Raw genomic sequence first — 24,336 nt, forward strand, 5'->3', positions numbered from 1 at the left:
TGCAAAAAACTCGTCTGGCTTTACACCGTTAGCAACTTCTGAAACCATGCTTTTTAGTCTGGGCTTATTTTTCTTTATAATTTCAAAATTCAAATATCTCAATTTCTTTTATTAAACTTAAAAGTGTACTTTTAAATTTATTAATTAATAACTTAATTCACCAACATACAATGTTATTGAATGGTAAGATGAAAACTAACGATTAATCGAGATTAGTAGGGATTAGTCGAATTGAATCTATATGGTAAATTTTCAAACATTCATAAGTAAAACATATTATATATATTTAAAAAATTTCAGTTTTGACTCAGGTTTGTCCGGTCTCAACTTTCACACTATGTATTTTTATTGGGCATCCGTTCCAAATAACTTACTGTCGTTAAGTTTTTTTCAAATTTCAAAGTGATTTTTTGGGCCTTTTAATCGGAATGAGAATACGACTCGATTGATTTAAAACTTAACTCGAAATGGTGCTCCAATATCCGCAAACTCTCACAAATGTAGAAGCATGCTTCTCACAACTGTTAGGGTAGGTTTTTTAAACCGTGAATTTTAATTACCAAGCCGAGTTAAATAAATTTCATATTTAAGTTTGTTAAACGAGTATAAGTGTTAAAAGACCTAACTCACTACCATTGTTCAATTCAATATAATATGCTTTGATAATATAGTAAGTATTGATAACCCAACAAATCATATGTAATTGATATTTTATTCTTAATCAAATTAAACAAATTCATCCAAGATGTGCATTACATCAACACAGTTAAATCTAATTTCCCTTCTAGGCTTCTAACAGAACTATCGCTACAATGTTTATAACTGCATACAACTAGGACTCGAGTAAAAATTTTTGACTGGAAATTCTTTGTCTACCAGACCACCAACCTTGAACCTGAGTTGGTCTTGATACCTATTGACATTCGATATACCAAGCCAAAAGAATGTTTTTTTTACCTTTACACCATCTATTTCCCCGAGATTATTCTGGGAAATCACACCTGTGATTGGGGGCCTATATTGGATCTTATAACCTCTCACATGAAACTCACATGTACTACTGAGATTAACTGAAAACCGACCACTTCTAGGGTCCAAAGTGTATCCAGAAGCACCATTCGGAAGAAGACCAACGGGGAGGTTGTAGCTTTGTAGAACTTGATACCGATGGCTTGCCACCTCCCTCGGAAAATGGGAATAAAAGGCTAAGAGAAAAGCAAAGAAACATCATTCCCAGTGTCTCCCTAATTGGTTTTGTGAGCACCATTTTTTAGTATATCTGATGGATTTTGATGTGTTGGGCTTCAACACTAGACGGTATATAAATAGATTCAAAAGGGTATATCAGCGCTTAAATATAAAGTATAATAATTATTAATTAATGATATCAATTGTTTGTGTACAAAACATTTAAGACTCACATGTTTGAAATATAAGCTTCTCTCATGTATGTATTACAAGTCAATTGACCAAATATGAAGTGAATGTGCAAATCAAAATATAAAAGTTACATTCACTAATGGACAACACGTAGACCTTGATTCATGTGATCTTACTTGTGGTTAGTTATCCCACCAAATTTTTGATTCATGTGATCTTACTTGTGGTTAGTTATCCCACCAAATTTAGTCATTTCAGATTTTAATCACAACAGTTAATAAAAATAATAATTTATATGCAAGAATAAATTCTGGATTTTACCTTAAATATGGGTCTTCTAGAAGATATCAGTTACGTATTTGTTTAATCATTTAACTCTCCACTTTCGAGTTAGTGTTTTATATATATACAGGGGGTGATTTAGACGGAAAATGGTGTTAGTGCAAACAGTGTCTCTTGATTTTATGAAAATGGTAATTTGTATTTAACAATAAATTAATTATCCAGAATAAATGTTCCAAAATAAAACTGGCAAATTTGTATTTAACAATAAATTAATTATCCAGAATTTTAATGAAAATGGTAATTTGATCTCTTGATTTTATAGGCAAAATGAGTAATTAATGGCATTTAATTGGTAGTTATTAGTAATTAACTCAAATTTACTTATCACCCTTTTTTACATTTTATTTTTTAATCTAAAGCTTTTTTTGAATTAAATTATTTTTAATCTAAATTAATTAATAGAATTTAATTGAAAATTTTAATCTAAAGTAATACTTTTAATTAATATCATTTTAATTAAATACAGAAATATCTTCATTCATAATTAGTCAAATTCGTCAAATACCATATTCATATATAGCCTACACAAATTTATGTATAGCATACACAAATTCATGTAGCATGTTGGTGGTATTACTAATGTGTATATAGAAATGTTATAAGTGTAGGTTATTAGTACTTTTGTCATTTATTGTATTTAGTTTATGTGTAAGATAAAAATAATATTTATTTAATATGTATAGGTTTATATATGTACTTTGTAGGTAGTATTTTGTTTACATAGATTGTTAGTGGTATGCTAGTTTCTTTTATTTTCACCGACACGCAACTAATTTTAACATACACACAACTCATTTGCGTACACAAATTTTTAGTTCATTTCATTTTCACCTCTACAATAAAAGATTAATTTTAAAGAAAATATAAACTATAAAAAAAATAATTTGTAACTTTCCAATAAAAATCTATTAAAATATAATTAAAATAAACTTAAAAACACGATCTGAATAAAATATCAATATAGATGATTAGAAATATGTAATTTGGATTAAAAAAAACATTAACAATAAAATATCATTTAGCCATTGATCAATGTGGGCAGTTGAGATATGTATATATACTCGTCTCGCGTCATGTCGCATTTTGAAGTGGGAATTTGGTTCGTATGAGTTAGGTTCGTTAAGATACCGACACTTAAATTAAAAAAAACAATGTGTACGTTAATTCGTTAACACAGGATCAGTAGCGACGCTCGTATAACTACAAATTAACATGTTAAAAAGTTCGGTTGGTATCGATTACATTCGTAACGATACCAAAATTAAAAACAAAAAAATAAACTTGTCGAATAAACATACAAAAAATAAAAATATTTATAATGATGTATATTCAATCAATAAAAAGCCGGGCGTTTGTAAAACCCGAGCGTCATTATGGCGAGTCACGCGAATTCAGTTAGTATCGACTGCGTTAGTTAATTACTAGTATAAACAACTTTGGTAAAAACCCAATCGTTAAAACCTGAAAAAATAAAGTTGTCAAATTAACATATAAAAAAAATACTTAAAATGACTTTATTCAGTTGGTAAAACCGGAGCGTTGTGGCCCCCGATGTTGCGACGGCGAGTAAAAGTTGGGCATTGGTAAACACAAATGTTGTCAGTCCCAGACGTTGCAACGGTATGTCAATTACGTTCGTTACGTAAAAAAAATAAAACCCGAGCATTACCGGTCCCGGACGTTGTAGCAGCAAGTTGTCACGAATTTGATCGATTTAAGTAACATTCGTTACGATATCAAAACTAAAATAATAATAAAAAAACATAAAAATAGATGCAGGCAACAGTGTGGTGACACTTGAACCAGAAAAGGTCTAGTGGCACTAAACTTTCAAATTATTCTATAATATAATAATAATAATGGTTCTAAATAAAAATAGGAATTTTGTAATTAACAATAAATTAATTATCCAGGATTTTAATGAATAAGATATTGTCAAAATGAGTAATTAATGGTATTTAGTTGGTATTTATTAGTAACTAGATTTTGAACCCGTGTATTACACGGGATTTGTCAAATAATAAAAATAAAAAGATTCATTATTTGAAAGAAATAAACAAAATTAAAGGTAAAAATAAAATATATAGTACAAACAATAAGAAGTCAAGAATCTCAAATTTACAAAATCGATTTTATATATACAATATTTACATAAATTGTTTTGACCAATTACCTGTGGATAACTATGATGAATGAGATGAAATATTAGAAAATTAGAATGGAAATTATAAATCGTTTCTCAAAATTGTTTTAAACTATAACCTATGGATTGTTAGAATAAATAAGATGAGATATTAGATAATTAAAAATGAAATTAAATCATTTGCCAAAATTATCTTGACCCATGACCCATGGATTGTTAGGTAGAATTAAATGAGAGATTAGAGAATTGGAAAGGAAATTATGACCTATTTGTTATTATGGTTTTGCTCCATAACTCATGGATAAGTCAAATGAATGAGAAGAGAGATTAGGCCAAGAATGAATGTGAGATTGTCATATTATCTTCATTATTTTCTTTTATTAGTATAGTTAGATTAACTCATAATTACCTATCACCTTTTTTTGTATTTTATTTTATTAATCAAAAATAATATTGTTATTCAAATATCTTTTTAATTAAATACCATAATATCTTCATTCATAATTCTTTAAATTCGTCAAATTCCTTATTCCTACACATATTTATGTATAGTGTACACTTCATGTAGCATGTTTTTGGTACTACGAATGTTTACATAGAAATGTTACAAGTGTATGCTATTAGTATTTTTGTCATTATTTAGTTTTATGTGTAAAATAAAAATAATAGATTATTTATTATGTATAGGTTTATTAATGTACCGTGTAGATAGTGTTACATATTGGCTACATAGATTGTTAGTTATGTGTAGGTTTATAGTTTGCCTACATGTATTGCTACATAGATCGTTTACGTACTTAACTTTCCGATTTTGATCTTAATGGACCTCTAATAAGGACACTGCACCCTAAACCTAACATGTTTTGGCGAGTGCCTTTGTGACACCCTGCTAAAATGCTCATCTTTCATACAAATATTAAACTTAATATCTTCACGTTAATTCCTACATGATTAAGTCTCATTAATTTTAATCACTGTGTGTCCAACATAAGCTCGCACATGCATGATACATTACATTTTAATAATATAATTTTATTTAACTTACTTGAAACTACGGAACCTGTCTGCCGATAATGAACATAGATAATAAACTATTTACAAGAATCGACATACCTAGAAGGTTTAAAATATATCTTACAATATTATTTTATAGTTATTTTATTTATGTAAAGTTTTGAACACGAAACGATTCTTCAGACGTTATTATTATTTATTTAGCAAACAAATTTTGATTAACAAGCGTATGAACGTTTGAACTTATATTATGCTTAAGTACATGAAATTTATATGCACGGAGATAGTTGGCATGTGTTTAACATCTAACCTAGCAAGACTTTCCATACTTGATTATTTTATTTCAAAACCATACTATCCTTGTCTCTTAAACAAACACCAACCACAAAATAAACAACACTCTCTCACTCAGCAACTCTCCCTCTCTCTCAACCAAAGCAAACACGCATCTCACTTTGCTACTCAGCTTCTGCCTAAGCATTTCAGCTGGAGTAAGGCGCCCATATCTCTCCCTATACACCTTCAAATCCACATTTTCCACTTGGAGATTAAACCTCTATGTCTTAGTTAAAATTCCCAACTGGTCTCACTCAATTTGGTTATGTTTTCGACCACCAAATCAGCTTCATGGCCGGACTGCGCAAAATCTGTAGCTGTTGTGCTATCTTCTGCTCACAGCCCATGTTTAAAGGCATTGGATCACGTTTGTGTTAAACAAAGTGGATCGAGCAAGACAATCTAACATGCAGAACTAATTATGCGACTCTTTATTATTAAGAAAAGAAAAACGATCGTGCGTAAATATAGATGACCCAGGTATATATAATACCTTAACTTACATGCCTAAGAAACAAAATAAAAAGAAACTTATCCTAACTAGAATATAAATATTTGGTAAATCAACCTCAATACGTTTACTTGAGGATTGAGAATAATATATATAATGATTGATACAAGAATATACTCCATAATAATAGGAGTTGACTAATTAGTCTATGGAAAGAATCAATTACATTAAAACACAAATAATCTATTATTATACAAATATTCTAGTATTATTGTCTAACACCCCCTTCAATCGGAAAGGTGGCGGTCCAAGACGCAACATATTGCGAAATGCTTCAAATGACGCCCGGGGAAGGCTTTTTGTGAAAATGTTAGCCACCTGAAGATTGGTACGAACAAACCGGGTGTATAATTTTCCCAAAGTGACAAGTTCTCGTATAAAGTGATAGTCAAGATCAATGTGTTTTGCACGTTTATGCGATACCGGATTTTGAGTCATAAACAAGGCACTTTTATTGTCACAAAGGAGAGTGGGCCGATCCGGTGTTAAAGCATTTAACTCCTGTAGTAAATGCGTGATCCAAATAATTTCTACAGTTGTGTTTGCCATAGCCCGATACGTTTACCATATAAATATTTGGTAAATCAACCTCAATACGTTTACTTGAGGATTGAGAATAATATATATAATGATTGATACAAGAATATACTCCATAATAATAGGAGTTGACTAACTAATCTATGAAAAGAATCAATTACATTAAAACACAAATAATCTATTATTATACAAATATTCTAGTATTATTGTCTAACATAGACTCTATGTTTTACTTGAAAACAAATACTAAAACCTTAAACACCAAGCTTATTGGATTTACTCTTTTAGTCCCTTAGCTTTTGATCTCCTTCATACCACCCCTTTGAGATCGACCGAACCGCCCTTGATGTTGTAAATTTTATCAGTTTGCCCCCTCAACCGTACCTCTAACTGGACCTCTTCCATCTTGGTATTCATATAAGTCACTATATAATCTTCAAGGATTCGCGCGCTAGAGATTGTATATGAGTGCTAAAGGCTGTATGAACATGCTAGGAGTTCATGATCTTCTTTCTTTAACTAATCACAGAGTTTCCTCTAAAAGTCATATCTAGACCGGTAGTTAATCGGGACTGTGCATTATCTTACGCTCATTGATCACAATTCATGAGGTGAGTTCACGACCCCCTTTTACGCTTTTTACTGCTTTTATATCTGGAGGAGAAACATACTAAAACCTGTTTTTTTTACAATCACAAGACCATTTGATGCTAGAAACATATTGTAACTAAGTTTTATACAATATTACTAAGTTTTAGACAAACACAAGAATAAGATGTCTTGGTTTAACAAGACCACAAGAATCGCACAACAAGATGTCTTGGGTTTAACAAGACAACAAGAATCGTGCAACAAGATGTCTTCAGTTTAACAAGACCACAAGAATTACGCCACAAGATGTCTTGGGTTTAACAAGACCACAAGATTTGTGCCACAAGATGTCTTTGTTTAACAAGACCACAAGATTTGCTCCACAAGGCGGGAAACCAAAAATGTTTTGGTTTGGTTATTCAAATTTTCATTCTTGAAAACTTAAGACGGATCATTATTTGTAGCTCTATAATTCCTCGTACTTATACACTAACTTACAAGTAAACTATTTGCTTAATTACACACCATATAAGAAAACTGTTTGACTAATTATTATACGTATACACAAGAATTTACTAGATAACTATTTTACATCGAGCTACCTTTTTATACAAGGTTTACAAAAAAAACTACTTTATATACAAGGTTGACAAGTAACTGCTTTTTATACAAGGTTACAAGAAACTACTTTTTATCCAAGGTTTACAAGTTGAAAATGGTTTTAGGTTTACTCAGTAGCCGACAAAGCTTAAAGGTTATTATGAAATATTTATTAATTTTTAAAATAGATAATTCGGATATCCGAAATATCCGAAAATTTTAAAAATCACTATTCGAATTAGAATTTTTGGATTCGGATTTTCGTGTAATTCGGCTACGGATATTTGTGACAACCCCTACTTGTATGGAACTTACAAGAGTGTCTCATCTTGTTAGGCTCAGGAACCGTGGTTTTGTTAGAAAAAATTGTTAAACACGAGAAAGCTTGTTAAGATAATCAACATGTGTTTTCTCTAATTTTCTTTTGATATATTTGGTTTTCTGGCCCCGAAAGCTGTGAATATTTTGAGCAGGGTTTAGCGTGTCGTGCATTGTACTTTTTCGACTGCTAAGTCCCAAAGCTTCGTTTTTTGTAGGATTGACTTCGATATTCAAAAGAAGGTTGTGGTGTAACTTGTTACCCATTTGTTGCCACTTTATTATAATAGTTTTAAGTTTAATGAAAAATTATACAACGAATACCTTAAGTCCATTCCTTTTAAGGTCCAATTATTAATGAAATTGTTATTAATTAAGTCATACTAACTAAATAATCAATCTTTGTTTATCATTCATTGAAAATATCAGATGTTACAAATTCCCCTTGTAATAGAACTATCGTTACAACATTTATAACTGCTTACAATTAGGAGACAAGTAAAATGCGTTAACCGGGAGCTCTTTATCTCCAATACCATCAATCGTCAACTTGAGTTGGTCTTGATTCCTATTAATATTCACGATACTAACCCATCCAAGTGCTACTTTTACCTTCACGCCACCCATTTCCCCAAGATTATTTTGGGAAATAACACCAGTGATCGGGGGACTATATTGGAATTCATAACCGCCCACATTGACTTCACAAATACTATTTAGATTAATCGAATACCGACCACTTCTAGGGTCAAAGGTGTATCCATAAGCACCGTTTGGAAGAAGACCAACCGGGAGGTTGTAGCTTTGTAGAATTTGATATACCGATGGTTCATCACCTCCCTCGGTAAATGAGAATATGAGGCTTAGAGTAAAGCAAAGCAACATCATTTCTAATGTCCCCGTATTTGCTTTGTAGAGAGCCATATTTTGGTATTTCTGATGGATTTTAATGTGTTAGGCTTTAGGACAAGATGATATATAAATAGGTTCAAAAAGATATGCCAGCATTTATGTATAAAGTATAATAACCGATCATATTAATTATTTAAGTGCAAAACATTTATGACTCACATGTTTTGAATATTACATGTTAATTAACCAAATATGGACCTAGTGTGAAAACCAAAATATAATGGATAAATCTTACAAATATATAAAATCAAGACAATTTGTACACATGACATCATTCTAGGGTGTCCACCTAGATGCCAAGTTATCGCCAAGCCACATATTTCATTTCAAATTAATGTCAATCATCTCATTCACATTATAAAAACATTAAGATTGTAAACCCTAATAATCATTTTAATTTAATTTATCTCTCTCTCTCTCTTTCTTGCAGATTACCTCATATACCACCTCTGCCAATCGCATATTACTTTTTTCCGGCAAGTTATTTTTTATACTCTAATTTTCATTTCTCATATTATTCATTCTTTTCATTGGAAATTCATTTCTTTGCCAGTTTTTGTTTGTATTGATTTTAATTATTGTATTGTTTCATATAATCTCTTTAGGTTCTATATCAAAATCCAATATGTTATCGGATACAGTGACTGGTTTATTTCGCTTGTGATTTCAATTGTTATCGAATTTATTATGTTAATTATTCCGGTTATATCTATTGGAAGTTCAATTTGTACAATTATTGTTAATTATTCTGGTTACATCCATTAGTAATTCATTTTTTTCCAGTTATTGGTATTATTCCAGTTGTACACTATGACATCAATGAGTCACATAATTCAAATCTACCATAATTAGTAATTTCATTGTTTGGTGATATCAATTGTTATCGGTTTCAGTGGTAATTATTCCAATTACTAACCAAAATATAATTTATAATTTTACCAATCATTTGTTCCGGTTACTAATCAGTTGCTATATGTTGATATCAGTTTCAGGTTATGACCCCCAATTTGGTTGAATAGATAATGCCATTGATGGAGTGTTCATGTTATTTTACGATTATTATTGTATTTATGTATTCTATACAATTCATGTAATTTAATTGATTTAGACATCATCAATATTCTATTGTTGTTGGTCAAATCCATTTAATATATTTCCCGAATTCTGATTCTTTGTCAAATTCGATATAATATATTTCCATGATTTTCATTATTGGTCAAATTCTATTTAATGTATTTCCATGATTTTAATTACATAAATACAATAATAAAGTTTTCATGATTTTCATTATTGGTCAAATTCTACTTAAAAGTTTATTCAAAAGTTTCTTGTATTAAGTGAAATTCCTCTAGTGTTTTAAAATTTTATATTATCTATATATTATTTCCTTTTAATATTAAATGTATTTTATTAATATAATCGTCTAATAAGTATTAGTTTTTATTTGGTTAGTTTCTTTATATGGTAACCATTATTAAATTAAAAATGTAATGACAATTTTAGTTCAAATAAATCATCGCAAATGAAATTACCTTTAATTCAATTTAAGACAGTTGATTTTTGTTTAAAGATATTTAAGGTAATTAATTAATTTATAATTTGATTTCTGTTTACTTATTTGTGAAAATTCAAATTAAATTACTTAACTGTGGAAGTCAAATTAACTTATTAACGATTTTCAAAACACCCGGGTAATTATGAAAGTCACATTTAAATTAAATAAACTCAAATTTATTTTAATTCACACTAATAATATTGTTATAAATATTTCTGTATTTAATAATGATTTCAAATATTGTGATAACTAATTATCATTTGATCAAAATGATATAATCATAATTAATAATATTATATTTTGCCAACTTTAAAACCATCTATACTTTCTATATATGTAAATTCGTTTGAATTTAAGTTTTTGCTATATATGTTGAACACTAATTAATTTATTAGTTATAACGTTTCTCTAAAACTAATTTTGGAGGGCATTTATGACACATTTAGATGCTTTACTTTTTCAATAATTCTTAAAACGGATTTTTCATACGTTTACGTATTACATATAATAATTTTTAACCTTTATTATATTTTTCATTCGTAGAGAAAGTTTATGTCTCAAATTCTTATGGGTCAATTGTCAGTCGTGTGTTTATTGGCGACTATTTGTTTGAAATTGAAGATTACAAAAACGGGTATCATAAAAAACTATGATACTCATTTATTTTATGTATATATATATATAGAATATGGTTCTTATAAAAAACAATTGTTTTGTGAGAAGTGTGAGAATGCTTTAAAATAAAGCAAACCACCTAAACAGGAAACTATATCATGTAAATAGAAAACTATACGGTTTTTAGAAACTACTAATCTCAACCGCTAGATCCTAGATCCAAGGGTCTAGATCTCTTCTTATGTTTCTCACAAAATTATTGTTTTTTCATTAACCCTACCACACATACACACACACACACATACACACATATATATATAGGGGATGGATCATGCGAGAAGTCAAGTTACAGCGAGAAGTGCGAGAAATCAATCTGGACCATTGATTATGTGTAATCAATGGATTAAAAAAGTTATGGCAAACTTGTAATTATGAAGATATTAATCTACCAGTATTTTAATAAAGAAGGGTAATTTAGTATTTGTTTAGACTTTTCAAAGTGAAATTTAAGTCATTAATAACATTTATTTGTTATTATTACTAATTAATTGAAAGTTACCTTTAAAATTTTATTAATTTTTATTTTTTGATTGATGTTATTAATCAAACTAATGTTAAACAAATACAATTCAATCAAATACTATAATATCTTCAATCATATTTCTTTAAATGCGTTACATATTAATGTATTGTGTAGGTGGAATCACGAATGCGTATGTGAAAATTTTACAATTTTAGGCTATTACCATGATTTGTTATTTTTAAATGTAGTATATTATGAAAAAATAAAAACATAATATATTTTGTAGGTTCATATATGTACTGTGTATCTAGTATTTTGAATTGTGTACGCATGATTTTTATCGTGTGTAGGTTCATTTATGAACTGTGTAGGTTCATATATTACTGTGTAGTTGGTATTTCCAATGGTGTATGTATATTATTTTTTTATCTTGTGTAGGTTCATTATGTATTGTATAGACTCGTATATGTACTATGTATTTTGTATTTCGAATTGTGTACGTGTAATTTTATCCATGTGTATGTTCATTTATGTACTGTGTAATTTGTCGGCGCTATTTAATTTAAGAACTATTATATGGATAAAGATATGAAATTCAAATTACGGGAAAAAAATAATATTGATAAATCAAAAAAATTAAATTTGATAAAATATCAAAAAAAAAATTAATATAGGTTGATTTGGCTATATTTTAAAAATTAAAAAGACAAATTAATTATAATTTCTTCATACATAATGACTTAACAAATATGAAAAGATGCATATTTTACTCTAACACCATTTTCATTAAATAAATGACAAAATAAAAGAAAAAATATGATTGGTTGAATTTATTCTCGCACTTCTCAGAATAAGAAACACTTCTGAAATGAATCTAATCCTATATATATATATATATATTATTTATATTTGTTGTCATATTAGTTATGCAAATAAAATATTTGTCATGTGTAGCTTGTTTGGATTGCTAAACGACAATGACGTTCACGTTCGGAGGTCAATCACTTCCAAAATGTGTATAAGACAATACTTTTTTATGTTGATTTCATTAGAGTATTATGTTATAATTAACATGTGTTATTTGTACTCATGGTATAATTTATAAACATGTTTTAAATTTTCATTTATCTCTTATTGTCTTTGTTTTTTTTTGTATTTGAATTAAAATAACAATTTAATATCTAATAATTCATGTAAAAGTATATTTTTTTATATAAATATGACATTTGTATTTTACTAAATTTATAATATATACATGTTAATATGCTTTATACTTTCATAAATATGACGTTTTAAATATGTTCCATCCGTGTGTAACACGGACACTATCCTAGTACTATAAAAAAAACCAACATACTTTCTGTTTTACTCACAAAATCCCTTAACAACATGTTAAATTTGAAAGAAATAAAACGACATAACCTTTGAAAACAATTTGGAATTTATTTTTTTGCTTACGTGTTTGAATTCCGAAATCATATGTGAAGGAAATCAAAGCGCAAACGAATAGGTGTGTTACGGGGTATGTCATATTATACCCCATATTATTTCACAAAAATGTGTTGCACAACTTGAAGAACTATACTAACTTGGCACGAGTTGCATATTTTTGCATGTTGTCACTGGATTGTGGATGATATCTATCGCTGGTAGTTGGTGTAACCTTTTGACTTTGTTTTACATGGGTAATATCTTGGTTTGTTGATTGTTTGCTTTATGTGTCGATTATTTACCATGCGATTATTATTTAGCTATTTGTAGTACAATATTTTGCTAAAGTTGTGATTGATTTCAATTGAATTCACCGGAGACTTGGAGTTAGAAGGTCGCCTGAGAGGGACGGTTACAGTGGAAGTCACCGGAAAGTAAATGACAACGTAGGAGACAATGCACAACATTCAAATTTTACGGCGTCTCCATAAAATGATAAAAAAAAGTGATGAATTAACATTTTGTCCTCCTAATATGCTTTATATGTAATAATAATAATAATAATAATAATAATAATAATATGTATTAACATTTTGTCCTCCTTAACGCTTCTATTTTTCATTTTTTGGTCACACACCATAATGGTTTTTTCTTTACATATATATAATATTTGTGTTAGTACTACTACTACTATTATTGTTGTTAAAATTTTTGGAGTACTGTTAAACTTGAATTTCCTTTGTATTGTTTCATACATAAGTACTTTAGAGCCGAGTGTCTCTCTGGAAGCCATCTCTTTATCCCTTTGTATTGTTTCATACAAAAAGGCTGAATGGCCTCTTACCCAATCAGAATTGGCCACAGTTACCCCTATGCTCCACGCACACCACCACCATCATCCTCATGAACTCTCGCTCAATTTCTGTCTGATTTGGAACACAACCAGGTACTATTTCTGTTTCTTAATCTTCTCTTTCCCTACTACTGATCGATTCATTTGTTCTTATGGTTCGACTTAGGGTTTGTGAAAGAATTAGGGATTTCTACTTATTCTTCGATTAAATTAGAAATCAATCAACATCTATAAATCTGCGAACGAATTAGAAATTTATGCTGCTATTGTAGTTTGGTTCAATTTGGTTTCGGTAGCTTGCTTGTTCAAACCGACTGATTGCTAATAGTTATATATTCAGCACGTTAATCTAATAGCTTGTTGTGCAGTGTGCACAGAAGCTGTTTGATAAAATGCTTAGACCAAACTCACATCAATATAAGATGATCAATATTAGTTTTACTTTTGGGCATCAGCCTCTTACTCTAAGATGTAGGTTTGGTTTGTTTCTTTCTTTAAATTGTAGAAAGGCATGATGGACACTAATTAAAACTTTGTTAAACAATGAACTTGGTTAAAACTTTGGAACACAACATGCAAGACAACTCAAGCATGGTGTAGGATTAAAAGAAAGGCGGAGGTGTAGAAGAATAAAATGAAGGGAAACCTCAAGTTGAGGGGAGATGAACATGTATTGCAGTCGGCAACATGTTGTCGTCAAATACTAACCGAAAATATCATAAGCGGGTTGTCGTTGTTTTCGCCTCCTGTTAGAGCTTTAGTACCCATGTTGTATACGGTTAGGAGGATCTTTGTTATATTGGATTGGGTTCAAGATGTGTGGATCAACAAGTCACTCGCTCCACAGGCGGAAATCAGGGTAATATACATGGACGTGGATGAAACTGAAAAAACCGAAAAGGCTAAACCGAAAAAAAAACCAACGAGAGTTATGGTTCTGTTTTGGTTTTGCAAGAAAATAAAACCAAGAAAACCGAAAGAATTTATAAATTCATATTCTTTATGTTAATTATAAAAGTTTAATAAATATGTAAATTACTTTAGTATACTTAACTAGTTATTAAATGAAAATATAATTTAGCCACATGTTCATTATTTTGGCCAATATTTTTTATCGTTCAAAATTTTCAAGCTTAAATGGAAAAACCGAAAATAAAAAAACCAGAACGAATGAATTTTAATAATTTAAAAACTGAAATTTCAGTTTTTGTTCGGTTCTAGCCTAAACCAAACTGTACATGCCCCTAGTAATATATTTGTAAAACCGAAGAAACCGGAAACCAAAAGCGAACGATTGTTAGAAATTTAAAAATTGGTTTTGGTTTTTGGTTCGGTTTTAGCCTAAAACTGACCTAAACCAAACTGTACCGAACTGTACAGGCCAATATTAATATATTTGTGTGTTTAATGTTTATGACTGTAATTGATGATGTTTTGGTTTTGTGAAATGTTGGGAGTAGGATATGGCATGGTTCTTTCTGATTCCGAGGTTCCTGCCGAAAGCGTTTAATCAGTACTTGAGGGAGGAAAATGAGATCCAAAGAAAGGTGGCGGAGGACAAGCAAGTACATGCAACCTCACCTTTAGATAAGAAGTCTAGTTAAGACAAATGTATGTATGGGTAGTAAAAGATTTGTATTTGATGTTTGTTTCATGCTTTACTAGTTGTAAAAACTGGCAGTTTGTTGTAAAAACCTCTAGATTGTTTTGAGCAAATATGGCAGATTAATATAGCGCGTCGTTCTTCAAATAGTGATTTATGCTTCATAGCAATAGATGTCGTAGACTCGTAGCAATAGATAGACGAGGTGCTCAAATTTAAGCGCGTGCGTCATATGCTTAAAACTAAAACTAAACCCGAACCTTAAACCGAAAACCTTCAGTTCAAGCGGAGAATGATTAAAACAGAATGGGCTATGGAGTACAAGTTATAGAAACTACTTCAACATTAAACGTAACATGGTTGGCTATGGATATTCCAGTATGGCCCATTAAAAAGTAGGATGTATTTCATTCAACACAAATAGTTCACAGGGGTGAGATAGTCATTTTGCTCAGTTATTCAGATGTCCTACTAAACAGACATAACTGATTCAGCACTTACTGGTTCAGTGTCTCTTAACCATTCAAACCTCTTACTGGTTCAGCACTTAATGGTTCAGAAGTTGCCAAACAGCCCCTTAGTTTAAATGTGCGAATCACTTGACTCACATGTGTAGAGAATCACCTAACTCACATGTTTTGAAACATAAGCTTCTTTCATGTATGTATTACAAGTCAATTAACCAAAGTACAAACATTACTTTTCATTCATGGACCGTTCACATCCATATCATCTTATTTGTGATTCTAGTTAGCCCAACACACATAATAACATATAAGCCCAAAAAAAGGTGGCTTACAATTAGAGGTGTACAAATTGGGTTTTCTAAATACCCGGGTTCGGGTATAGAATCGAGTTCGGTATGATCGGGTACGGGTATGACCGGGTATTGGTAATAATCGGGTAGGGTTCGGGTCGGGTATTGTCTCTAAAAATCATACCCTATGCATCGGGTTCGGGTCGGGTATAGAACCGGGTATTCTAAAACTGGGTATTTGAATACCCTATTATCGGGTATTGAAAAAACTCTATTTACGGGTTTTTTCGGGTTTTTTCCGGTATTTTTTTATATAGATTGGATTTTTTAAAAGTTTACACTTTGTATGGGTATTATTAGGGTATTTTTAAGGTATTTTTCGGGTATACATCGGGTATTTGAAATACCCGGTTTCGAGTATTGGAAAACCTCGGTTCCGGGTTCGGGTATTACCGGGTACAAATCGGGTTTTCGGGTATTACCGGGTACAAATCGGGTCCGGTTCGGGTTCGGGTTTTAGTGCCAAAATGCATACCCTATCCGTACCCTACGGGTAGGGTCGGGGTTCGGGTTCGGGTATTAAAAACCCGGGTATTAGAAAAACCGGTTTCGAGTATTTATTTCGGGCCCGGTTTCGAGTTCGGGTTTTTTGTGCACCTCTACGGCTACAATCCAATCTATCAATACATAATTTAGCCATTTATGGGCTTGGTGTTCATAAACCCTAACTCACTCGTTTTCCTCCGCCGCCACCGTCATGGTACTCTCATTTCGCCGGAAACCCAACACTCTTTTCCCGTTTTCTTTAACTTTATATATGTACTTAATAATAATAATAATAATAATAATAATAATAATAATGTGTAATTAGGGTATAGATCTTGTTGCCGGTGGAAAGAGCAAAAGGACGAAACGGAACGCTCCTCGGTCCGATGATATCTACCTTAAACTTCTCGTTAAGGTTGTTACTATAGACAATGACATTACCCTTTGTTTGTTTGTTTGCTTTCATCATTATTGGGTAATAATTTAATAAGTTTGTGTGAATGAAATGAAAAATGGATCAGCTTTATCGGTTTTTGGTGAGGAGGACTGGAAGTAACTTCAATGCAGTGATTTTAAAGAGATTGTTTATGAGCAAAGTCAATAAGCCTCCAATTTCTCTATCCAGATTGATTCGGTACATGTCAGGCAAGGTATACTTATTAGTTATTATTCAATTCAGTTTATAATATGTTATGATTGATATAGTTAAAATCAATAGGCATTGAATATGTTATGAATGAATGAACTTGATTGTTTGTTATTTATATCTTGTTATGAAACTTTGATGTTTATATATGTTGGTTTATTAGGACGATAAAATTGCGGTGGTTGTTGGGACGGTAACAGACAATGTAAGGGTTCATGAAATCCCGTGTCTTAAAGTTACTGCTTTAAGGTTTACCGAGACTGCACGTGCACGGATTGAGAAGGCCGGTGGAGAGTGTTTGACCTTTGACCAGCTAGCTCTGCGAGCTCCTCTTGGCCAGAACACCGTATGTTACATCTCAGTTATCTTGAACTTTAGATTTATGTGGCAAAATGTACAAGTTTGGTGGGCTGTGTATCGGGTTGACCGGGTCAAAACAGACCTTTTGGGTTTGATTGTTTCGACTGAAGCGTATTTCTCCAAATTGTTGGTGTTTCTTTTTATTCATAAAACTAGTGTCAGATTTGATGACAAAAATCAGACAATATCAATTACAATCTGATTGTTAAACAAATTGATTTAGGAAGTTTTGTGCCAATAAATTTATTTGTTTGACCCGTTATGGTAATGCATAACATGAATAGACTTGTTTACCCCATTGACCCTTTAGGGATAGTATGCAACCCGAACCAATCCATTTTCAGTATTTTTTTTTTGTTTCGAAATATGTAAATGGCATACTTTTAGAATTTTAAAATGAAAACCTGATTTATTTTTTAAATGAAATTTTTAGCCTTTGCGGCTAGTTATGTTTTGAGTTTACCTAGGTGTAAACAAGCCAAGCTCGAGTTCAACCAGGCTCAACTTTGGCTCATGAGTAACTTTTTCAAGCTCGAGTTTAGCTTGTTTCTTATTTGTTAATTAATTTATATACATTATAATAATTATTTATTTTTAAGCATATTTATCTAATATTTCTAATAAAAGTTATTAAAATTAATAGGCTTGTTTTGGTTCGCGAGCGAGCTCAAACTCAAGCTTGACAAGTGAAGCTCATGCTCATTTGACAAGAACACTTATATTTAGGTTAGGTGTTGGTCTCGTGCTTAAGCTTGTTTAAGCTCAACTCGATTTGAATTTTCAGCGAGTCTATCTCGAGTAGCCCACAAGCGGTTTAGTTTGTTTACATCTTAATTTATCTGTTTTAGCCGTTAGTTTTCAGTATATATACTATTATTTTATTTGGATGATTGGTGTAGGTTCTTGTAAGAGGTCCAAAGAATTCCCGTGAAGCGGTTAAACATTTTGGAAAGGGTCCGGGAGTGCCACATAGTCATACGAAGCCGTATGTGCGGTCGAAAGGAAGGAAATTTGAGAAGGCTAGAGGAAGAAGAAACAGCAGAGGCTTTAGAAACTAAGCATTTTTAAAATAGTCTTATATTGCTGTTGTTTGAAAGTTGAATCAGAATTTTGCTATAAGAATCTCTCTTGTGGCATGGTGTTTTCGAATTCTATATTATATTTCAGAATTGTTTTATTTGGTGTTGTGATTGCTTTGTCATTTCACTATGATGTTTTCTCTTAATTGCTTAAATAAACAACTTGTGGTGATGCAGTGAAGGCGTGGTGACGGTTAATCTACGATGGTAGTCTAAATAATTCAACGACCTAAGAAAAATGCTATAGCGTCTATCGAACTAAAACCTATACTATACTATCTGTCTCACAAACGATATTTATTCTCATGTCGGAGGTTGGTCACATGAAGAGATTCGGTTTTAGAGTACGAATTGCTGATTTGCTACCATCATGGTTTATGTCATTAGTGTGAGTAACAAAATGAGTCATGTTGATAGGCATTCCTCTTGTAGTGGAGTACAAATTAGTGATATTGACGAATGCTCGTTTTGAACCGTTACTCTGCAGTTTATGTTGCTCCTTTGCATGATTTTCCATTTGGTTGACTCGGTTTTGGCAAACAGGAGTCGTATTTATAATATCACCAACATAAATTGTTTATAACAAGCGTTTATGTAACCAACATTTAACTTAGAAATGATCTTAAAAAACTGAAATTCAAGTGTTTAAAAGAGGTCAGATGCCAAAGGAATGTTGCTTAAATTATTTGTAAAATAACTTTTAAATTATTCGAGAGGCCCCAATCGATCCAGGTCGGGTCTAAAGTGTTAAAACATCTTTAATTTTCCATATTTTTTATGAACAAAAAGAAAATGCGTGTTGCGGCAGTAAGTTGACGCGAGCTCAGCAAAAATCATTGGATGGTATCGACGATAACAAAAAGTCATGCTTTGCGACAGCAAACCAACACAAATTCAGTTGGTGTCAACAGCATCATCACTAAACCGTAAAAATAGATATCGATTGTTATCGACAGTAACCTCAATAATTGGGGCACTTACTAGAAAACGATTCTTAAAGGTCCAATCTAAGGCAAGATATTGCTGAGTTTTCCTAGCAAAACGTTTTCCGACGACTTGCAACTAACTTCGTTAAGATTTTGTTAGTCGCAAACCGTTGGAAACAACTACGTTTAATGATGAGACCGTCAGCAACCAATTCGTTCAATTTGTACCGACAACGACCAACTAACGATTTATCCAATCACCTCCGTTCCACACTCAGATTCCACTACAACAACCCATTATAGGAATGTGTTTCACATGAAATGCGTCGCTTTACATAAAACACAAGTACTGTTAGCGTTGATTATTAATATTGTCCTTTTCATGCAAATATTAATAATTTCATTTTCATTTTCATTTTCATTTTCATCAACAATTATATCTTTTCCAACCGGCCGGTTTGTTTCCACATCCCAACAAACACACACACACACACACTCACACCCATCTCTTCCACCGTCACCGGAAAACAACAACATGGACACCATACAACACAGCAGCATCCTAGTCAACGGCGTAACCATGCACGTAGCCCAAATCCCCAACCAGGGCCCACCAGTCCTCTTCCTCCACGGCTTCCCTGAACTCTGGTACTCATGGCGCCACCAGATGGTCCACCTCTCCGCCTTAGGCTACCGCACCATCGCCCCAGACCTCCGCGGCTACGGCGGCTCCGACGCCCCTCCCTCCGCCGCAGACTACACCGTCTTCCACGTCGTCGGTGACCTCGTGTGCCTCCTGGATGCACTGGCTATCCAACAGGTCTTCCTGGTTGCCCATGACTGGGGCGCCGTTATTGCCTGGAACTTTTGCTTGTTACGCCCTGACAGAATTAAGGCCTTGGTGAATATGAGTGTTGTGTTTAGTCCCAGGCATCCCCTTCGAAAGCCGATTGAGTCTATGCGTGTCATGTTTGGGGATGATTATTATATATGCAGATTCCAGGTTTTAATTCTTTACTCATTTGTAAATTATGATTTCGGTTACTGATTACTTACTAGCGATTAATCGGGATTAGTCGGATTGGAATTCATATGTAATTTTTCAAATATACATATTTATTTCAAATTTTGTCAATTTTGAGCGATTAATCGGCAACTAGTCAGCATAGTACCAACTAGCAATTAATCGGGGATTAATCAGCGCCTATGCGGTGCTATATGAATTAAATTGTTATATGAATATGGCTTTGTTTTCCCCTAAATTGATGGAGTATATCCAAATAATTGAACTTTTTTCAGGATCGGGAACTTCATGATTGGTAATGGTTTAGTACCAAGCTTTCCCTAGTGTGATAAAATCTAAATAAACATATGTATACACAATTTCTACAAAACTTATGGTATGAACATAAACATCATACAAACCCACCTACCCATAATTTGTTTCATGTTAGATTCTCTATGTGGTCACTTAACATTTATGTATTTTTAATTTCCCTAACACCATCTTATTCATTTCTGGGATAATTAGTTTGCATTGTTGTTATGTGTTGTTCCTTTTACCTTTTTACTTTGTTGGTAATTTGGTATAGTGAAATAATTTATATAAGTAGTGTGAGGATTAATTAAATACAAATAGCATTTATTGTGTAAAGTATACAGACTTACAAAGTGGAGAAAAATCCACGCGGTGGCATTTTTGTAATTGCTCTGAATAAAGTAATTACACTACAAGTTACAAGTAATAATATTTACACCATTCTTTAAGAGTGGCTTAATTATTATTACCTTAGTTCATTTGGTTGTGAGTATTTTGTTGCGGAGTAATAATAATTACTCTACAACAAAATGAACTAATGTAATAATAATTACACTACTCTTAAAGTGTGACATAATTATTATTACTATACTTGTATTTTGTTGCACGTTTTTTTCTCTTTGCGTCATACAGTTTGCACGATAAAAGTGATTTGTATCTAATTTTGCCCCGATATAATTATATGAACTGATAATATGCAGAAACCTGGTGAAGCAGAAGAAGAATTTGCTCGCGTGGACACTGCATTAGTCATAAAAAAGTTTCTTGCATCTCGGAACCCGGGCCTACTACGTGTCCCCAAAGAAGTCGGGCTCGGGGTAACCCGAATGCTAAAATCCCACTTCCATCTTGTTTATCAGAAGACGATGTTAATTATTTTGCCAACACATTCAAACGAACGGGTTTTACTGGTGGATTGAATTATTATCGGGCCATGGACCTGTAAGTCATATTTTCATGTTCTTAGTGGGTTCATGTTGCACCTTATGTTTAAGAGATGTGGAAATTTCAACCTGTTTATTGTTGGGTCACTTTAGCCGAACAAACGATCGGACACGAATAATTAACCGAACGGGGTTTCTTGCTTATAAAATAAGCATGTTCTTTTCTGTCCGTACGTTAACTGTATAGACGAACATTCACAACGTAAACGAAAGAACATAACTGAGTTAAAACTAGTTAAAAGTAATGTGAAGAACAATGCGTTGTGCCAAAAAAGTTATTAAACTATACTAAGCTGTAATGGTGCAAAAACTTTTAAATGAATATATTAGCGAATGCAAAGAACGAGTTTAAACAAACGTAAACTAACATAAATGAACAGACAAAAACGAATCTAAATGAAGAACGTTCACAAATATAAATGAATGAACGAGCCGAGCCACTCGCAATCTACTCAAGCTCAGATCAATAAAAAACTCGAAACGAGCCGAGCTTTTTTGAGCTTGAGCCGAGCCCGAGCCTCAAATAAAGCTCGTTTAGTTATCACTTATCAAGCTCGAGCCTTGTATGGGAAGCTTATTTAGACTTGTTGAGCCTTAACGAGCCTTGTGTGTGTTTTAGTTATACCTCTTTGACTTCTATGTATTAGGTTTACATTACCTAGTCGAGTTCGAGCCGAGCTTTGGCTCATTTATGGTATCATACGAGCTTAGCCTCGTTTAAAGTTTTTTTCAGGATAAAAATTAAAAAAAAAACGTATATAAATTAATTAATAAATAACAAACTAACCAAGCCCAAGCTTAAAAAACAACTAACGAGCCGAGCTTAAGCTTTAGAAAAAAGAGCTTGAAACGAGCCGAGCCCTCATAAGTCAAAATGAGCTGAGCTCAAGCTTAGTCGAGCTCGGGCTTGGCTTGGTTCGGCTCGGCTCGTTTACACCCTTAATCATGTTTTCGTTTAATTAAATGAACAAAAGTTTTTATTCATGTCTGTTCATTTAACTAAATGAACAAATTATTTTATTCATGTTCAGTCGCTTGTTACATAAACGAACTTCCTGCCAATTGGTTCACGAGCTGTTCAATGAACATAAGTCCTAGGTCATACAAGTTGAAAGTCAACCCAAGTCTGTTTTTTAAGCATACAACCTTTTTAGATCTTTTTAGGGGTATTTTCGTAAAATGTCTAGGTATTAATATTGGTCATTATGTTTTCATATTAATGTACCAACTTAATGATTAAACTTACACTTGTAATATGACAGTAATATGAATTCTATTTGTTCCCTTATTATTTTGGTACGTATGTTACCTGCATTATAAATCTGTAATTATTAGTGTTGAGTAGAGTATGATAGTGAATTGAATATTATTATGGTAATAATGTTATTACTCTGTTATACTGTTATATTATTCATAGTTTATATTTTTTTTTGTGTAATTGTTGTAGAAACTGGGAGTTGACCGCAGCGTGGACCGGTGAGCAAATCAAAGTACCGGTTAAGTTTATTGTAGGGGTGAAGAGGTAGGTCCCAGCAGAACCCAGTTGGACCCGCAAGACTCACCTTAAACAGGGACGTCTGCGCAGAAACCAACTGGATCCGCAGGACCAACCATGCTCAGACGTGACGTCCTTACGCGCAGTACGCAAGCTGGTCCCGCAGGAAATGCCTCCCAATGGTGAAGGACTCCGCCTGTCCCCGCAGCCTCGGATACAAGCCATTAGGGAAGGCCACCCGCGCAGCAAGGCTACACGCACAAGGCACTTAGCTCTCAAATCATTCAGTGTCACCTGAAGGAATGAGCGAAGCCGGGAACAATCCCGCACAAGGGCGGGAGGGGGAATACTCCCGCCCAAATAAGCCAGTCCGTACGATACGGGAAGATCTTCTGTACTGTACCTGACGAGGTATGGGAAAAAGATCTGACTAAAGATACGACAGCTTATGGACAACAGTATGGCGAGCAGCATGCTCCTACACTATATGTCACTATTAGCCGCTGCCTACTCACCAACTCCTGTCATACCACGTGCGTAGCCGGCAGTTGGTGGAAAAGGAATAGTATATAGCAGGCCTGGTCACTATCAGCCGCTACCTACCCACCAACTACCAGCAGGGCACGTGCGTAGGCTACTGTTGGTGGAACAGGAACACTGTTGCAGCCGGCCATACCTCCTTGGAAACCTACATTCGGCTATAAATACCACAAATGGTATGACCATCTCATCTCATCTATTATCATCATATCATATTATCATCATAATATACCTGATATCTGCTCTAGCAATCTCTTAATATACTTTTATATTTAAAGAGCAATCTAGTCTGATTCTCACGCCGGAGGGTGGTCACAAGGAGGAACCCCCCCCCCCCCTTCTCAGTGACGAGCTCACGGTGTCTGTTTTGCAAGTTATCAGAAGAACCATCTTCCAAGGGTCCAACCCCTCGTGGGAAACAGCTATCCAACCCCCAGGTTACAAGTAATCTGTGAGGG

At 32.8% G+C, this 24,336-nt stretch overlaps 4 protein-coding genes across 4 annotated transcripts; 3 read left to right on the top strand and 1 right to left on the bottom strand.

Annotated features, from left to right (window-relative positions):
• Positions 1-8,246: 8,246 nt before the first annotated feature.
• Positions 8,247-8,699, bottom strand: LOC143604457 (uncharacterized protein At5g01610-like). Its single transcript, XM_077080928.1, has one exon. It carries the CDS (start codon positions 8,697-8,699, stop codon positions 8,247-8,249), a length of 453 nt encoding a protein of 150 aa, XP_076937043.1.
• Positions 8,700-14,298: 5,599 nt separating this feature from the next.
• On the top strand, positions 14,299-15,273 carry LOC143604460 (uncharacterized). Its single transcript, XM_077080931.1, has 3 exons — positions 14,299-14,668; positions 14,869-14,873; positions 15,125-15,273. Exons 1-3 carry the CDS (start codon positions 14,299-14,301, stop codon positions 15,266-15,268), a joined length of 519 nt encoding a protein of 172 aa, XP_076937046.1. The 3' UTR covers positions 15,269-15,273.
• A 1,605-nt stretch (positions 15,274-16,878) lies between these two features.
• On the top strand, positions 16,879-18,746 carry LOC143604458 (large ribosomal subunit protein eL18y-like). Its single transcript, XM_077080929.1, has 4 exons — positions 16,879-16,985; positions 17,092-17,220; positions 17,380-17,562; positions 18,476-18,746. The coding sequence occupies exons 2-4, from the start codon at positions 17,158-17,160 to the stop codon at positions 18,632-18,634; spliced, it is 405 nt and encodes a 134-aa protein (XP_076937044.1). The 5' UTR covers positions 16,879-16,985; positions 17,092-17,157; the 3' UTR covers positions 18,635-18,746.
• Positions 18,747-20,001: 1,255 nt separating this feature from the next.
• LOC143604461 (epoxide hydrolase 2-like) lies at positions 20,002-23,358 on the top strand. The gene is made up of 3 exons (XM_077080932.1): positions 20,002-20,584; positions 21,601-21,841; positions 23,291-23,358. Exons 1-2 carry the CDS (start codon positions 20,117-20,119, stop codon positions 21,817-21,819), a joined length of 687 nt encoding a protein of 228 aa, XP_076937047.1. The 5' UTR covers positions 20,002-20,116; the 3' UTR covers positions 21,820-21,841; positions 23,291-23,358.
• The last annotated feature ends 978 nt before the right edge of the window (positions 23,359-24,336 follow it).

The sequence above is a fragment of the Bidens hawaiensis genome, unplaced genomic scaffold, assembly GCF_021521415.1.
Source record: "Bidens hawaiensis isolate Kalapana, Puna unplaced genomic scaffold, B.hawaiensis_p1.1 tig00065227_1, whole genome shotgun sequence".
NCBI classification, from domain to species: domain Eukaryota; kingdom Viridiplantae; phylum Streptophyta; class Magnoliopsida; order Asterales; family Asteraceae; genus Bidens; species Bidens hawaiensis.

Coding starts and splice junctions, on each gene's coding strand:
- LOC143604461 (XM_077080932.1), top strand. CDS start 20,117: ATGGACACCATACAACACAGCAGCATCCTAGTCAACGGCGTAACCATG. Junction 20,585..21,600: donor ATTATATATGCAGATTCCAG/GTTTTAATTCTT, acceptor GATAATATGCAG/AAACCTGGTGAAGCAGAAGA.
- LOC143604460 (XM_077080931.1), top strand. CDS start 14,299: ATGAAGGGAAACCTCAAGTTGAGGGGAGATGAACATGTATTGCAGTCG.
- LOC143604457 (XM_077080928.1), bottom strand. CDS start 8,699: ATGGCTCTCTACAAAGCAAATACGGGGACATTAGAAATGATGTTGCTT.
- LOC143604458 (XM_077080929.1), top strand. CDS start 17,158: ATGAGCAAAGTCAATAAGCCTCCAATTTCTCTATCCAGATTGATTCGG. Junction 17,221..17,379: donor TTCGGTACATGTCAGGCAAG/GTATACTTATTA, acceptor TTGGTTTATTAG/GACGATAAAATTGCGGTGGT. Junction 17,563..18,475: donor CTCCTCTTGGCCAGAACACC/GTATGTTACATC, acceptor TGATTGGTGTAG/GTTCTTGTAAGAGGTCCAAA.